The 18,337-nt window shown below is 44.9% G+C and overlaps 1 protein-coding gene across 1 annotated transcript in view; it reads right to left on the bottom strand.

The window, feature by feature from the left end:
• Positions 1-4,441: 4,441 nt before the first annotated feature.
• The window catches only part of LOC104495751 (transmembrane protein 2-like), a 47,643-nt gene continuing 33,747 nt past the window's right edge, over positions 4,442-18,337 (bottom strand). Inside the window, exons 15-20 of the mRNA XM_010138761.1 lie at positions 13,275-13,457; positions 11,178-11,391; positions 10,350-10,451; positions 7,937-8,097; positions 6,602-6,711; positions 4,442-4,593 (exon numbers count right to left, since the gene is read on the bottom strand). Of these exons, the coding sequence (XP_010137063.1) occupies positions 4,442-4,593; positions 6,602-6,711; positions 7,937-8,097; positions 10,350-10,451; positions 11,178-11,391; positions 13,275-13,457 (922 nt within the window). The remainder of the gene's footprint in view (positions 4,594-6,601; positions 6,712-7,936; positions 8,098-10,349; positions 10,452-11,177; positions 11,392-13,274; positions 13,458-18,337) is intronic.

Below are 18,337 nucleotides of genomic sequence, written 5' to 3' on the forward strand. Positions count from 1 at the left end.
CCAGCCGTTCAGAAGCACACACCGGGCTCCAATGTCTACTTGCCACCTTGCATGACTCTGGGCCAACCACTCAAGCCTGGCACCAAATTTTTAAAAAAGCAAGTGCCGGTATTGGGTATTTTAAAATACCTTTTAAGACTGGCTTGACATAATTTGGAGGAGGTACCTTCAGCAGCTGCTGAAGATAAGGCTCCTTTCTGGTATATCAAGTGTGGCATAATGGGAGGCATTAACCATCCATTACAAATAAGGGAAGGTCAGGAGAAAAGCAGCAGCTACCTCATCTCCCCTGAAAAAGATGTCAAACAGGAGAAAGAAATCTGATGGCTACTGCTTGCCCAGAGAGTTGGGAGATGCCCCATCCCTGGTAACATCCCAGGTCAGGTTGGACGGGGCTCTGGGCAACCTGATCTAGTTGAAGATGTCCCTGCTCCCTGCAGGGTGGGGTTGGACTAGATGACCTTTGAAGGTCCCTTCCAACCCAAAGCAGTCTATGATTCTACCCTGTGATATTGCTGCTACTGCCCAGCAAGAGCTACCACAGACCTGCATGGGGGCGAAGCAGGGATCTGGAGTCATCCCCAGAGAACAGGAAAAGCTCACATGGAAAACATGCCTTTTAGCCTGAGGGGGACCCACTCTCATCAGACACTAATTTGTACACTAATTTGTAATTTGTACATTTTGAGATGACCTGTGAGTAAAAACTGCACTCCCCAGGGACCACCTCTGAAGGTGAGATGCACGAGGAGATCCCAATGGGTCAGTGCCAGGGCCATGGTGCATCCCTCGGGCTTCAGCTGGCCAAACGTGGACCCTGCCACTGCCACAGCTGCTGCTGAGGTTTTAGTGGTTCGATGGCTAGGTCTGAAGCCTTGCTGAATGTTTCCTCATGCATATGCAAAGAAGTCAACATCGATTTAGAAGCCGATTCCTGAGAGAGGGAGGAGCTGTTTAATTAGCGCCTCTGCTACCTTCTTGCTGACATTGCATGGCAGCTACTGTCCTCTCACCCCACTCGGGAAATTTTGCAATTCAGCCCCAGCTAGGAAAATGGATTTGAGGAACATATTTGCCTTTCTGACCCAAGGACATGCCAGCTCTTGCTACAGTGACATTCCTGTGCAGGGGAAGCCTTTGCACACCCAGCCACAAGCACAGCTAAAGCCTTCAGACAGCCTCGCAAATAAACAAACGCCTTTCTAGGGATCCCTAACGAAAACGCTTTCCCAGACCCAGCGCACAGCAGCCACGTAGCTGCCTCTGCTCTTCATCTTGATCTTGTGCTTGCCACTCAGCCATTAGCTGCTCTTTTTCACTAGCAAGTGCAGGAGGACTAAACTCAGGAACAGACTTGACTTTTCAATGAAATCAATTCTGGAGTCAAAAGCAGCACTACAACTTTTTTCCCAATGAACCTTGATTCCCTTTGAATTTATCTAATATCCTTTCCTACAAGGAATAAGGTTCTGCTCATGTATTCCATATACAAACATCACTGCAAGTTCCTTGATTCCTGATGTTCGTAAAAACAGATTCTGAAGTAGCAGGAGTTAAGAGGAAATTTTTACAATGAATAAATTAGAGGAAACTAAGGTGTTTGGCAAACTATTTCGAGATAGAAATAAAAGGAAAAAAAACAGTTATTTTAAAGCTATGCCTTTCTTTCAGAATTAACTTTCTTTTTCGCCCTTTTTTTTTTTTTTCAGAGGCTTACAGACCTTGAAAAGGAAAGGAAGCAATTTTTGGCTCAGCTAAAACAAATCATTTGCAATTTATAGCACTCCACCCATCCGAGGCTGACTGACTCCCAGTTTCACATGCTTTCAAAGTGCTCAGCATGCCACTGAATTAAACCCTCACCCCCCACATGAAGTTTTCAAAGCATCGAAGTGGAGGGAAGCGGAACCCCCTCTTTGGAGGTTGGGGGTGCACTGACTTTGCTGTGCCTGCTGACAGTAACACAGTGTATAGCCAAGCTAATGCTTTCAGGGAGTGCCAGAGCCACTGCGCTCCCACCGCAGAAGCGCTCGGGGGATAGGTGGGACGGCTGTGTGACCTGAGTGCATTAGGAGTCCTGAACACGCCTGGGTCAGCCGCAGATCCACACGGACATGCACGGTCCTTGTGAACTCCAGCACGCGGGGGGAGATCCTCCTGCTCAGGAAATGCCGGGGAGGAATACGACGGCTTCCCACAACGCGACGCCCACATGGCACTTACCCCCACGGCTTCACACACACAGACTTCTGGTGCATGGCAAGTTAGCGATAGCCTTTGAAAACATCATCTTGAATTTCCCAAGGGTCCATGGAGGAACTGTACCTTCTGCAGAGCGTCCCTGGTTTTGAAGCCTTTTTTTCCCTCCCAAGGTTCATAAGATGTGTGCAGTGGCTGAAGAGGATCACAGCATCCTGAATCCTCTTCAAACTGCTGCTTTTAACTACCCAAATAACTGCATCAGGATGTAAATATTTTTCTTTTTGCTTTTGTGGTACTTTACTGTTTGCATCTGGCTTGCCATGGCTCCACGCCTTCCTCTCCAGGACATTTGCCATTTGCTCTCCTTCTGGAGCAGGAGGAGGAATACGGAATTTTCAGAGGTTTAGGCACATTCCTCTCCTTCCTTCACCAGGCTCTTACTTTGCCAATTGTTTAGTCTCGGCCTGGGGTTAGAGCTCTGCAGAGTTTTATTGGGATCCAGGGTCTGGACCTGTCACAGATTATCAAATAAATCTCCAAGAATCTAAAAGCTTGCTCTGTAAGTAGTTGTTCCAATGTTGGGCTTACGCTCACAAGCCAAAACCATCTTGCTTTTCTTTCCCTGAATGGCCTCAGAAATCATAACAATTAGGTACTAATAGGAGTTCAAAAGGGCTTCAAGGATCTCCTTAGGTGGTCACTCCCATCTGCTTGGGCTCTTGAACCACTTCTCGTCTCCACCAAGGACATCAGTCTCCATCGCTTCCCACAGGGGCCAGCACAAGCCCAAGCTGCCCTGTGCATCACTTTATCTTACCTTTACTGAGCAGCATCAGTGATTTCTTCACACTTCCTAGCAAGCCAGGACCTCTTCCCTGGCCAAATCTGAATTGCATTTCTCCTACCTGGTGTGGGGATGGAGCCACGGTCTCCTTCTCTGCTGGTGAACCTGTCAGGTGTCCTCTCACCCCATGTCCAAGGACCTCCAGGTGGTATGTGTCTGGTGTGGGCAAGCATCCCAGCGAAGCAGTTCAGTTCGCATTCAGAGGTACAATATCAGCTGCACAGAGGCCAGAGCCACTAACTCACCAGGGAGCAAAAGTCTGGCCAAGAAAACGCTAACCTTTCCCTTTAGCAACTTGTTTGGCCGTTTCTGAGAATTCCAAAGAAACGGCGGGACATGAGTATCAAAGCCTTCACCTACCTGTTTGAGCGACCCATGTGACAAAGACATGAATAATATGAAATCGCCTTTCCCTTCACTGCTGTCACCAATGTTCACATCATGTTCAAACCAAAAGGAAGCTGTCATCATTTCAGGGCAACTTTGTCCTTAAACTGTAATTAGTGATGTTATCAGTTGTTTCTCAGTTTGCATACAAAGCTCTATTTTTGTCTTTAGTTCAAAAAGCAGCGGCATAAACAAAAAATCAAAGAGAATTAGCCACTAATTCTGGCAGTATTTCAGTTCTCAATGGAAACAGAAAGTCAATACGAGCGTTGTCTGAAAGGAACGCACGACTTTACCCTACACAGCACATACTTAATCTTGGGTTTTATTCCTGTAGGTCTTTAATTAAATGTTCACATCAGTTGGAAAAATATCATTTCACCAGTCATTAGCTACAGACAGAAACACATTTCTAACTCCTTGTTGCACCCTATATATTCAGTTCATTTAGAAAACATGATTATAACATCACGGCGTGCTTACCGAGCAGATGTCACTGAGTTCACCTAAGATGCCACAACAGATGGAGGCTTAGGTTTTCTAAAAGCAGGCATTAATGGAGGGAAGACAGAACTGAAGGGAGAATTCCCTGCCTCTGCTGAAGTTCATCTGTTTCCCTGGATGTTGTTAAAGTTTCCATGCCAAATTTCCAGTCCTTGTGATACCAGAGAACAGGCTCTCGGCTTTAAAACTTACCTTCTGATACAGCTATGTTGAAACACTTCTCCTCGGGAAGGGCAGCCCACAGACTTCTCCTATTCTGCCCTGCGAGGCACTGTTTGAAAAATAAAGCTCTACCACAGTGGGTAAGATGAGAATATATTTATTAGTTATAAAATTACATGTGAACACCATCGGTTTGGTACAATCCCATAAAAAACAAGAGCAGGTTTTGGCGACAGCAGCGGGCTTTGCCTGGCTGGTGTTGCCCCAGCGATGTTAATCCTGGGGTGCCACAGCCTCTGCAGAGATGTGCTCTGAGTGGTTCTGAGAGAAAGCAAATTTTAGCTACTCATTGGCATTAGCTGGACATTGATATTCTTTCAGCTTCAAAGGAACATAATGCTGTAGAGAAGCAGCTTTCTGATAACCAGCATGATTAAGGACTTTAATCCAGGAGGGTTTGGCTTGTCCTTTATAGCCAAGCATGGCAAAACTCCCTGAAAAACAGACACAAAGAGAGTGACCCTCTGGATGGGTCAGTTCCCTTATTAGCAGCACAGCACAGGCTCCCTTCACATATCACAGAAACTTCTTAGCCCTTCTTTTTTCCCTCGGATTAAAATAACAGAACATTTAGGAGAGAGAAAGGGTGATGAAAGAGGGAACGAGCCTCACTGAAGCCATAACCTTACTGCATCTCAGATCTGCAGGTATTTCAGTAAGATAAGGCAGGTTCCCAGATGTCGGTCAGCAGGATCATTGTTTTACTTGTTTTACAGTTTTAAATAAGACTGGTACTTTTTCATATTTGACTACAAGAGAATGACTAGGCGCTTTGAATCCTTCTTTTATTAGTTTACATCAGTTTCTTCCTGTTATGCCTAAACTATCCCCCATGTCAGCTCTGCTCTGGTCCTCTGCTGTCACAAAGTACAAAGGCATTATATATTCTTCCATTTTAATAATAATGTCTTCTGTTTATATTACGCTTTTCATTGCAAAGGCTCCCAAGGCTATTTGCAGCTGGTTGGATTGAGACTACTCCTGTAAACACTTCTAGTTTAAATAAGGTTTTGCAAAACCAGGCAACAAGACCCTAAATCCTGATCCTGCCGGGGTCAGGAGGATCGGGTTTCTTTTGCATTATCCCTGGTAGAAGCAATATGCACTTGGGAGAAATGCTCCAGCCTGCCCTGAAATGCAGCCCCCCAGCGCGGACCAGTCCTGCGTGCGATCGCTTTTGGAGCTGTGAAGTCAAATAGCGTGCATACCTGAATCAGCAGGAGAACGCTCATGAAGCAGAACATTATTACCCAGACTGGAAATCAGGGCAGACACGTGGGTGAACACCTTTGCCCTTAGGAAAAGCAAAACAGGGGCCGCACTTGATCGGCCAGCAGTGGCTTAGTCACACCAGCATCCCACCAAAGCAGCAGGGCAAGGAGATGACCACCCACCAGCGTGTCCCCAGGATGGTGGTGGCCCTGCTTGCTGCTTTTTGTGCCCCAGGAGCAGTCAGGGATGGAGGCTGAACTGAGCTCCCAAAACAACCTGGAAGTGCTGTGCCCAAGCAAGCAGAACACATGGTTCAGGGAACAAAGTTTGACAAAACAAACAAAAAAGTTTGCTTTTTAATAAAAAAATTCCTTTCAGAAGTATTCAGGGCATTGAAAGAATGAAGTTTCAGGACAAAACCAAAAAAGAAAGCCTTAGATTTTTACTTTCAAATGATGAAAGAAAAAACACCTTCTCAGGAATCAAATTAACACCAAAATGAAACCACTGCCTCTGCTGTAAAGACTATGCTGTCCTCCCCTGGAATGGTCATAGCAACAAGCTTTGTAACTTGAACCAGAGACTGATGGGAATTTCAGTAAAGCAGTAGGGGGAAAAAAATCCCCAAACCCCCAAGAAAAAAAAAAAAAGAAGCTGGAAATATAGCCAGTTCTCCATCTGATCCCTGCTTGAGAGATTGCAGATAAAACCTGCATCAAGCTGGCTGGTTGTTTTCCTGATTATTCATCCAAACCTGGACTCAGCGGCCCCTAGTTTTCCAGTAGGAAACCCAGCATTCCTGGACCAATGGATCTCTTGCAGCAATTCAAGGTAAAACTGTAATAAGAATTTTCCAAAGCTGGTGATTTCACCCAAACAGCTCCTATTTCAGTTCAGGCTATTTTCTTTTTCATCAGTCTTTCAGTTTGTGATTTGTTTTTCCTTGCAAAGCAGTTGAATTTTAGAGATGGAAACTTTATCAAATTGTTCTTTTTGTTGTTATTAGAAAAATGATGAAAAATTTGCAGCATGCAGCTTCTCAACAGAGAAGGTTGAAAACCCCAAAATAACTCTCCTACTTCTCCCATTCCTAAGTCAAGAGGTTTTTCACTGACACATCGTGGTAGGAAATATATTGATAAGCACTGTATAAGTATGCCTACACTTTTAGTAGGGAAACACACCAGTAATTTTTAAGTATAACAAACATGATAGAATAAATACACTTACCCTCCTTGTGGAAGACAATAGGCTTTGCTGAACCTAACTTGGTAAAAACAGACATTTCAGAGCTTCCCACCACGTCTGCAATATCTCTAGAGCACACCAGGACAAGTGATCTGAAAAGAAGGACACTAATTAGTGCATGATTGCAAAATATTACTTTGTCAAAAAACTGCAAAACCTTTAAGCTCCAATTCAGAAAAGTACTTAAGGGCTTGCTTAAGAACACGCATAAATCCCTTTGATTTCAACCACGTGCAAGCTTTCCTTCAACAAGCACAAACAACTGCTTGCAAGTGCATCCCTTATGAGGGAGAGACACTCAACCACAGACGAAATTCATTTGCTGTGCAGTCCTGAGACTCTGAAACCATCTATATCCTGGGCCTGATTTCCAGTCAAGCCTCACTCCAGCTTTGCTTTTCACAGATGTGCTTTCAGTCCCCAGTAAATTGTACCTGCAATGAATTACAGGCACAACTGGTTGCAGTTAGCTGAATGCCTAGACTTGCACCGTATACATCCAACCAGAAAATCAAACCAAATGTACAGGCACCACGTGGATGTACGCCGCTTCATGCACACTGGATGCACGTACATACTGATGTGCATAAATACAGATGTAATAATTCAGGAGTGTCCAAATCTTTGGTCGTGAACGCTCAGAAATGTCTCGGACTGTAAGTCTCATTTCTGGTTATTTGACCTGTTTCTGCCAGCAGCCAAGAATTTATCCATAAACCTCTGTTGTTCCGTGTTTATGTGGTGACACATAAAACCACAAGGAATGTGAGACAGACACAAACAGAGATGATCCAGCCCATTGCCAGGACACATGCAAGGTAACAGAGCCTGCAGGAAGGCGGGTGTGTTCGTCGGCTTGCCCAGGAAAAGTCCTATTGGAAAATCTGGCACACCTATCATTTTCATCTGTCACAAGAGGCAAAAACAATCAGTAAGAGTAAACAGAAAACAACTCGTTTCAGAAATGGAAAACTGAATCATCGGCTGGCAGGAAATTGCTGGACACTATGATAGGTGTGTGGGATTGCAAATGCCATTGCAAGGACCTTATCTACTCCATGCTGGAAAATGAATGGTTAATTTAGAAGGAATTGCCAGTTAGCCAGAAAACCGGTTTCTGTCTGCTCTAATCTGTACAATCCTAGGAGAGAGATGCTGCTTCTCTTATTACCTGGGTGATATCTGGGATTTGTACATATTCAATCTGCGCCAGATTTCTTTGGAGCAGAGATTCAGTTATGAAAGTAGGCAATTTTCCTTTCTTTGTCCATCAGCCACAGGCTGCTACATGAAACGGGCTCTCAGCAGTTTGCTTACCTCTCTTTTATAAACGTTTGAACATAATCAGTTATTGCACTGGCAGCGTTTTCACCGGTAACTGTGTCAAAGTGCCACCTACTCATGACAGTTCCTGAACATGCATCTAGCACCACGAAGAACAACCCACGGCTGTTGAACCGGAAAACGGTGTCATTTATCTGAAATAAAAAACAGAGGTAGGTTTTATGGGGGCAGGCTGGGGAGCTTCAGACTCCAAACCTGTTTCTCCATAAGGGAGTTACAAGCAAGGAAAATGTGAAGGATGTACACCCTATAATTTTAAATGTACAATTAGTACAGATTAAGTGACATCACTGATAGATGGTCAATGGCAGGAGGAAACAAACCCCTTAGTTCTCAATGGGGTAAAAAACATGAGAAATTAGGTCATTGGCATCTTTTGTGTATTAGGAAGATACATTTGGGAAGCTGAGAATCTTGGAAGTAAAATGCTTAGTTCAGTCTTAGTACAGTTTCTTTCCTTTTGGGGGGGATTATTGTCACTTGGCAAAGCAGATTCGACCACGGAGCAAGGGAGAGGTGCTGAGACAACAGATGGGGGAATAGAAGCAACACGTGGACTTTTTTTGTTTGCCCTGGAAATGTAAATATCAAACCAAAAATATTCTTTCTTGGTAAGGCTGCCCCAGTGCCTCAGAGAAGCTGTAGCACTTCTACAGGGGTTTCTACTCTCCTCCTTCCTCACAGCAAGGGCTCCTTCCCTAGGTTACACCTCTCAGGTGCCACAGTATGTGCTTTTAGACAGGCAAAGGCTCGCTGAGATGCCTGGCACTCTAGCATGTCCCCAGCATCCTGGGGGACAGCCCAGCCTGGGAGGACACAACCTCCACCAGTATACCAAGGTCAGGCTGTCAGAAAGTGTTGTAATCCACATAGTTGTCCAAAGCCCACAGGCACCAGGGAGATCAGAGACATCCCACCAATCTGAAACATGTGAATACCTCCAGGGAGTGCAGGACCAGACTGAATGAGGGAGCCAGCTGTTTAATGTGGCTTCCGCGAGATGTTGGAGGCTACTGAAGGCAATAGGAGGTCAAGGGTAAGGGAAACTTGAGTGCCCGGGCCATGGGTGGCAGAGGGGAGCGAGGAGGAGCAAAGACAGACCAACTCTTTGGCCTGTTCCTGCCTGTCTCACACTCCTAAGCCTGGGAAGTGTGGCAAAGTCTGGATGCACATGGAGCAGAGAGCAACAACCACTGCAAACTGGCCTAAACGCGAGCCACTAGCAAAAGGGACTGTGTGTCTCGTCCCTGTCCACATGCTGCAGACCCTACAAGGAGCCAGCACAAGGGGCACATGGCCCCATGGGAGCTGGAGCCCCTGCTGCACTGCTGCACCCAGTTCACCCAGGCCTTGGAAAGCTTGGATTATAAATTTGAAACGTTTCTGACTTCCACATTTCATTCAGCAAAACGAGAACAAAATGTGTGCTTTGGTAGTGGGGGGTCCTCTGCTTCACTTCCTTGTTTCCAAAGTCCTCACACCTCTTAAGATTGAGGGTAAGAATCCTTCCTTAGACATCATTCTTTACCATTTTCCTGGCCCAGGCCTTTGCTTCAGTTAGGAAGTAAACATGTACTCCTACTTCAATCAGGAGTACATGTGTCAGAAATAAAACTTCCTTTGAACTTGAGAAACGGCAAAGCAGCTTGGAGGACTCTACGGCTGTCCCTCAGGTGCTGCACACACACGGGTCTCTGCACTTTACCACAGGTGAAGACGCTGCCTCCAGTGACACCTGACTGCTAATGGGGGGTTTTGAATAAATTTTTGATCATGCAGCTATCACACGTGGCGAGAAATCTTGGCTGCTCAGACTCCCTAAGGACGCTGTACCAGCTTTCCTTGGCGTTTGTTAGCACTAATTATAATTCAGTAGCACACAGTCATGTAAGCCTGGAGAGTGTCCTTTTAAGCATGATTTCAGTCACCCTTCACCGTCTAGACACTCATATAAAGTGTGGGCAGAGACAACCTTACAGCTCCAAACCCCTTCTGTACCGAAATACGGTTATTTTTATCTTGTAGTGCAATGCCAGCAGAGAAAATCAGAAAAACAAACTGTTTTTTTCCCCACATCCTTTGTAAACAATGACTTCTGATGTCCTTTGTCCTCCCATTCCTCTACATTAGAGTGGTGGTGTTAATTCTTCTGAGGTGATAAAAGGCCTTTTTTCCCCCTAAGGGCTCAAATCCTCATCTGAATAGAATACAAACTCCCAGTGACATTAATGGAGTTAATTGTAAGGGAGAACAATGTATTTGCCTCTTCCAGAGGAGCTTCCCATATCCTTCTGCCAAGGCTCAGCAAGATTTCACAGTAACTTTCCTTGGGGATAAAGGTTCCCCTGATTAATCACCACTTCAGATGTGACACAACACAACTTACCTTAATGAATGCGGATGACAAGTGGGTTTGTATGTCCGTCCTGCCGAGAGACTGGATCTGGATCTTTATATACTGGACTGAGGGTGTGCTAGTGATAGCAAGCTGCAATTACACCAAAGAGAAAAACTGGTTCACTGACTGGTTTTCATCAACAAAATGACACCGAGTACCAATGCTCATATATATATATGTTTGCAAAACTTTAATAATTCTTTTTTCAAATGGTGACTCTGGTTCACAAGTAAGTGCTCATTATTAAGGCACCATTTATCAAAGGGTCGTGGCAATGCTGGTTGGAAGGGACCTCTGACGATCGCTCTGCCACTAAGTTAAATATTAATTCCATATATTTTGCCTGGCTATAAACTCAAGTGCAGGTCTGTATGAGCCTGAAACAATTCTACAGGATTTAGGGTGGGGTGAATTTACAGCAAAGTAGGAAAAACCCTGGCTCTAATTTTCCAGTTATTCCTATTAACCAGAATTACTTGCCAGGCTGAAATTCAGCAGCAATGCTGTTCTTTGGAATTCAAAGCTAACCCAGTCTGAGCCCTCTCAAGAGAGCTTTTTTTCTTGTTAAAAATCACGAAAGCGTGGGGGAACTGCTATGCATGTACATTCACACGCTTCCAGTCGGGCAATTTCTTCGAGGCTATCTTTGAAAGCATAGTACAAAAAGCTGCAGAAATTCAGAGTAGAACCCTTCCCTGAACACAGGTTTCATGATGCTGAGCAAGTCTGTGAGCGGGAATTCCCTATGGCTTCTCCTTAGACGCTGTGAAAATGGATTGACTGCACATACGGTGCATGACCTCACGTGGCAGGTACCTGTGGGGCTCCGCACGCCCTGCACGGCCCAGCCAGCTGCTGGGGCACGGGGCGCCGGGCAGTCGCTGGCCTCTCCAGGAAGGGGTTTGGGTCACAGCTCTGGGAGTCCCCTGGGTACATATGCGCCATGATTTTAATACGTTCACAGCCTTGCTGAGAGCAGTAACTGTGTCCTTGCCGAGCTTCGTGGGCTTGCAGGTGAACAAACAGGTACCTACAAATAAGAGCAAACAGAGGGATCAGAGGACAAGCTGAGCAGAGGCAGGCTCTGCACTTGCTACATTGCATCCTCTCATATTTCCCAACGTCACAGACAATGTCTTAGACCAGTTTAATACGGCACACCCACTGCAGAATGGGTCTACAAGGATGCAGGCTGAGCTCCTCTCTCATCCTGGCATGACTAAGACCTGCAACACTTGCAGTCCATAACATCACCGCATGGGACATAAACCCCCTCCAGCCCCAGGCGCACCGTGGGGCCCCCAGGCGTGGCGGCATCCCACCAGAGCAAGAGCAGCAGCATGCTCAGGCTGTTGTGCGGAAGGAGACGGGCTTGCCTGGAAATGTCAGCATCTCCCCTGCAGTTCTCTGAGCTGCCTGGTCTTGGCCCGCAGGCGGAGCTTAGCCCTTAGGCATGCATGACAAAAGCGCAACGGCAGCCAGGTCTTCTGGCCTTGGGTGTTCATTTTTTTCCTAGCTGTTCTAAGTATGTTTTAAATCCTGTCCATTCTGCAATTCAGGCTGAGGGAGTTACACAAACAGCTCAGTTCAGTTCCAGGATCAAAAGATACACGAGTTTTAAAGGGAATTTTCATCCTATTTCCCTCAAAACTAAGCATTTGTTTCTATTTGTCTGGAAGAAAGAATGGATAAGCTTGGCTCCTTTCCAGGGATCCAGCATGAGGGGTTAAAAAAGAGGAAACATCCCACTCATTATGAAATAAAATCTAAAAAACAACAACAGGAAAAGAAAAAAGCCAATCCCGTAAATTCTGTACTCTGAAAGGCTGGAAAAAAGCCCCAAACCACTGCTGAATTAAACAGAAAACCCAAAGGCTGATACTGCCAGCATTCAGTTAGGTTAGACCCGTCAATCTGCAGGCACCACGTCCAGATGGCTGCTGCCGGCTAACGGCCCTTCCCCGACAGACCCACTCATGTAACCATTCTCCCTGCTATTCAGTAGTAAACAACCTGCTTACTTAATTTGAGCAACTTTTCTTTTCCCCCAAAAAAGTATAAAAGGAGGATTAATTAGCAAATTGTTATTTCACAATTCCTGTGATGAGAGAAACCTGGCCATCAGCAAGGAGCCCGGTGAGCAGGGAAGGCATTCCGGGATTCAATTGCTCATGTGTTATGGTTGAATGAGTAAATATCCCATCTTATTTTCAAATCTGGCATTTGTGGATTGATTCCCAAAGTAGCTACTTAGTCAGGTGAAGCATCATGGGACCCATGGTTAAACCACAAACACTTTTTTCCTCCCTAACTATTTTAGCTGACAGAAACACAGTTTCGTAATATGTTTTTTTAACCAAACTGTCCTAGAGTTTTATAAAGACAGTACAAGATCTCTAGGACTCTCTTCATGCCTTCAAAATCTGAGATGTACTATGCTGCTCTCCTTTTTTCACAAAAGCTAATTTTTAGAGTGTGACGATTTTAGAAATCTCTCTTCATGGGAATATGAAGAAGTTCAAACTTCCCAAGCCATCTCAGTGTTGGAGCTGCAGCAGTCGTGAGCTGGCTTCTTTTCATGGCCCTTGGGGGTGCAATGGATTTTGACAAATATTTATACTGCACCCACACCTGCAGCAATCTGAGCGGCAGGGATGCCTCAAAGGAGCAAAGACCAGCCAAGAAATCAGTCATTTTCTTAACAGAAATGCAAATCACTGCTCGGTGATATGGTCATAGAAGCTACTCAGGTACTCCATCCTGTCAACCCATTTTGACCTGAAATCAGTGAAAAGACCATGCAAGATGTATGGGCCTGAATTTTAACAATGAGGAAGGGAAAGGAGGTGCTGGGGCTGGTAAGAGAAAGACCCCAAGGATTTGCTGCCCCCTCAGGGGCAATGCAGGGCTCACCCTGATGCTCTGTCGAAGTAGAAGAGCCGCTCACCGGTCCCGTTGAGAGCACTGGCCCGGGAAGGAACAGCGAGGAAGTGCTTTACGCTGTGCACCGTCCCTGTCTGTCGCTGGTAGATATCTGCCACCACCTGGAAAACGGCTTCCCTGGGATAGCAGAGGGCAACAAGCAGCCAATCTCCTCTGTCGGCAAAAAGGGGAGGCAGGAGAAAGAGAGAAAATGCACTTAAGGGCTTGAGTGCAAGAGAGATGGTCTGCAGCCAAGAGTACAGTCTTCAGGCGAAAACAAAGCAATGTCCTTTGAGGTTCTCTTCCTGCTTTAAAAAAAAACACAAATCCTCAAAGCCAAAGAAAATCAGAATTTTTTGCTTTGTCTGGAAACATCAGCTGCTTATTATGAAGGTCTGATCCAGGGACCCTGGCTGACCTCAGAGGGCTTTGAGTCAGGTGCCAGGATAACTTAAAACCAGAGATTTTCTCTTCCTTGCCCTGTAAGGCTGAGGTACAACCAGTCACATACCCACTCACATCTCCCAAGGCAGCCAGGGCTTGTTTTAGTTTATCCAGAGCTGCTGCAGGAGAGGGAACCAGCATCCAGCAGACATTTCACCAGGGGCACAGATTCAGGAATTAGAAAGTAATCTCTGACTTGAACCAGAGCCACGGTCTAAAGAGACCTGCTTCCTCCACTTTACAGCAAAGTTTATTATTATGGTTTCCATTAAAATCTCCCTCTCCCCAGCTCCCTCTTCAACGTCAGTTTAGAATAAGTAAGGGTAAAATTAAATCATCTTTTAAGACAATTTCGGCACGCACATTTACCAAAAAATTGCCCCTACGTCTTCCCTTTATCCTGTCATTTGCATCACAACCCTCACGGAGAGAAAAACTGAGTCCAAACTAAAAACCTTTGTTACAAGACTCAGAGCAGAAAGATGCAGCTACAGTGCAGTTAGGATGCTGATGGGAAGGCTCTTCCGCAGAAGATCCCAACGCCCTTTCCCGAGATACACTTGTACTGTGCAAAGCAGAAAGCCACAATTAGTTTACACTGGAAAAGAAAACCTGAATACCAAGATAATCAGCCTTTCTTTTTTTTTTTTTTTTCTTCCTTTCCACCCTCTGAAGTGGCTCAGCGTGCCACATCAAGGTGCCTGCACCAGTACTGTGGTTAGCTTTCTTACATTACCAAAACCATCCAGGCTTTAATTGTATTCTTTGGCTTCCTGGTCAAAAAGTGAGAATATAAATTCAGTTTAAAGAAAGACAAATACCACCTTCATTGGCTGTCTTTCCGGGCCCTACAAAGCTTAGGAAGGCAAAGTTTATCCAAAGGCTCCCTTGAAAGACCCACCACCCATCTCTGCCTGCTGAGCGATAAATGGGGAGGAACCTCCTCGATTTGGAGAAATGTGGGAATCTGCGTGTCTAGACCTCTACTTTGCATTACACAGGAAAAGCACGAAAGCAAAGCTATCCCAGTCTTCTTCTGGTTTTCTCATTGAAACAAAACACAACTATGTACAGGATGGAAGAGGGGACAGGCTGTTCTAGAATAATAAATCAAAGCCACACAAAGACCCATCAGCTTAAGCAAGATACTGCCCTCTAGATTTTAACCAACTCCAGCTGTGTCATAACACAGGGCAGCTAGAAAACGGATGTATTTTCCAATGATTTGGCCTCCGAGTAGAGGAAATGAAAGAAATGCACCAGAACCATATTCGTGGAATAATTTTAGGACAGAGTCCCAGGACATTTGGCTGTTTCATAAGGGTGATTTGCATTACGTTAGCACATTTCACCCCCTGAAGACAGTGTCTCAAAAAGGGCTTGTCATCTCCTTCAGATGCTGGGAACCAGCTCTGGTGCTGTGCTAACTGACTGCCACCTCCCCAGGGAATGAGAAATGCACTAGAAAAGGAAACTGGAGGGTGAAAGAAAAAAAAAAAGGCATGAAAAAAACTCACAGCTGCAACCGTCTTGAGTTGCCGGGGCAATCGGGAATATGAGTGCCAGAGTCTAGTGTGCACATGAGCAGGCTGAGTGTAATGCTGCAATGAATTACATCAGGATTGAAAAGATCGAATGAAAAGCACCTGCTTTGGAGTTTGTGGAGGAGGAGATGGAAATAAGTACATTGCCACAACAAAGGGCTTGGGAGGAGACATGAGAAGGGAAGGTATTAGAAGTTAGCCTTTATGCAAATACAGAAAAGAACAAGGTGGTTCTTCTCTCTTTAATTTAGCAGTATTTTATCAGCTTCCTATTTTAGTTCTTTACTTCAGTTTTGTCCCTATAAACCCTCCCAAATACCTGGCTGAAGTGGGCCCCACTATCTCAAGATAAAAAACAGAAACATCAGCACTACTACTGGATGGTCCGCAGGACTCTGACTTGTAGCTGGCCAGCAGAGAGGGGTTAGATGCCATTGGCAAAACTGAGGTAAAAATGCAACCTCAGGCAACAAGCAGTAATTGGGGGAGATCTTAGACACTGCATTCAAAGTAAAACAAAAAACCCTCCAAAGTTCAAGTGTGTGTGCCTTCCTCAGCCACTGCACTGGCCACCAAGGACCTCCTGGCTGGGTCTCAAGTAGGAAGTCTTCCTCTTCTTCAAGGTGTCTTCTGCTTTATATCTCTGCTTAAATCTCTAAATTCGGTCTTATTTACCAGCTGCTACTCTGGGGTGAATATCTGCAGGCAGAATAAGAAAAATTTGAAGCAGCCTAAATAGCTTGTAGGTCATTAAGTTCTTGTTCTGCTGCTCTCATTACTGGCACATCAGCTGGGATCTTCACAGGTGCCCCAGGAGCTTACGGGCCCACGCAGCACTAGCAAGAAGAGAAAATACTGAATTCATAGAAGATCCCAAATGATGAATTCAGAGAAATTTCAGTCCCCTGCCTGATTGCTGTGGGAACATCTGTAGCTTTAGACGCTCTTATGCTTAAAGATCAGCACAGACAGAGGGGAAAAAATCACCTAAACCAGAAGGGGTAGAAGTCAGACCATCGAAAACAAAGCATTGTCCAATGTAGCAACACACAGGAACTTCTTAAATTTTGTTAACTTTTGTTTCTTAGGAGTTTCTTGCAAGAGAAACAAATAAAATCATTCTCAGGTGGAAAGTCTGACTTTGGGACTAGCTGTCAGTTCAAGTAAAAGTCATATGGACACGTGTAGGAAACTAACTCGAGCCATTTAAGATATTTTCACCCCAAACCTGAGTAACTGTGTTCACAACCTTTTCTAGAGATAAAGTTCAGTTCATTTTATAAGTAAGGAACATTCCTCTTTCTTTTTTTCAGTCCTGGTAATCAGGCCAACCTTTTCCTATGTGCTTTCATAAAAAAAAAAAAAAAAAAAAAAAAAAATTGGCATTTGAAGGAGAAAAGCTAAATATGCACTAGTAAAAAACTCAGTGTTTAGTGGGTCCTAACAGTTTCAAACACGACTTGGAAAATTTTTGAGAGTCTGCTGAATTGGCATTTGAAGGAGAAAAGCTAAATATGCACTAGTAAAAAACTCAGTGTTTAGTGGGTCCTAACAGTTTCAAACACGACTTGGAAAATTTTTGAGAGTCTGCTGACACCAGCATGTATAAAACCTGACACTTTTGCCCCTCTGTTACTGTCATTCAACAATCCCCAGAGTACATTTCATGCATTTTTATGAATGTATTTAGCCTGTTTATTTCCTTTTGGAAATGACTGGATGAAACAAACTCAAGAAGCCTTTCTTTTTTCACCAGGATATTGGCGTCTGCAGTTCTGGCTCTTTCAGGTGAAGCAAAAACATCAGACAAAGTGTTTAAAAAGTATTCTTGTGTTTTGGCAATGAGCAGGCTTCCTAGGATAAGCAAATGCAAAAATGGACAAGGGAAAGGCAAAAAAGCAGGCAAGAGGTTTCCTGTTCTTGGACATGTGGTAGATACAGATCTGCACGCACACACATACATACCTCATTTACAACCCTCAGAACACCCTCCAGTTCAACCCCAAACTCCCAAAGGCAACGCCACTCAGAGAAATGTGATGGAGCAGGCAACGGAGGGGAGACTTGTGCGAGTGGTGGGATATAAGGTGAGTCATGTAACTCGGAGATGAGATCTGGCTGGAGTGAACATGGAAAGATTGCATGTCTGGGACTCTCATTGCCTGGGAGAGGACAAATAACACTTGTCCAATATTGTGAACGTGTCCCTTCACTACACCAGATAGAGAATCAACCCTGGGCAAACGGGTATGATTTAGTGCTGGGGTTGCTAGTTATGCTGGATGTCAACCTTGGCTGTATTTTAGCAAAGGGAATCTCTAAGCTGACGAATATTATTCTAGAAAACAGTCCCACCATGTTTATTGACATGGTGTGTCATGTAGCTGATGACCATGGAAGTGTTCAGTCCAAATCCTGATCTCACTGACGACAATCTGGGGTAAGCTAATAAGGGAATGCCGTAGAGTACAACTAAAAGTTACTTATTTTTTCCTTGGGCTCGAAAAAACAAGAGACTTCCGTCCAATGAGTCAGTCTCCACCAACTGTTATTACTCCTATTTAAAAACAACCCCTCTGACACTTTGGTCAACATCTATGTCAGCTGAACTTTCACAGGGAGTGAGACAACTGGGAATTTGAAAAGTTCCTGCTCATAATATGGGAACCAAGCAGAAAACCCCACATGCTGCTTTAGTAAGGTTCTCTCTCACAGGCTGAACTTTGAACTTCAAAAGACAAAAAAAGCCAAGCCACCATTCAGCCTCCAACCCATCACAAGAACAAATCACAGGAGGTCAATGCTCCTTGCTCTCAATCAGGATGCAGCTAGTTTTTCTCTCCCAAAATGCCTCCCAACATCAAAACAAGCTGCCCAGCATGGGGCTAAATGTCCTCTGGCATAAAACCTGCTTTTGGGATAAGCCACATTCCCTCCAATCAGCATCACTGGTGGGGAAAATGGAGCAAGAAATACACACACATCTCACAGATGCTAAGAGTAGAGAAAGGGCTACAAGGAACCTGGCCACGTCCTTACCACTTTCTCCCAGATCAAGCTCTTTCC

This window comes from Buceros rhinoceros, unplaced genomic scaffold (genome assembly GCF_000710305.1).
Source record: "Buceros rhinoceros silvestris isolate BGI_N320 unplaced genomic scaffold, ASM71030v1 scaffold1196, whole genome shotgun sequence".
NCBI lineage: Eukaryota > Metazoa > Chordata > Aves > Bucerotiformes > Bucerotidae > Buceros > Buceros rhinoceros.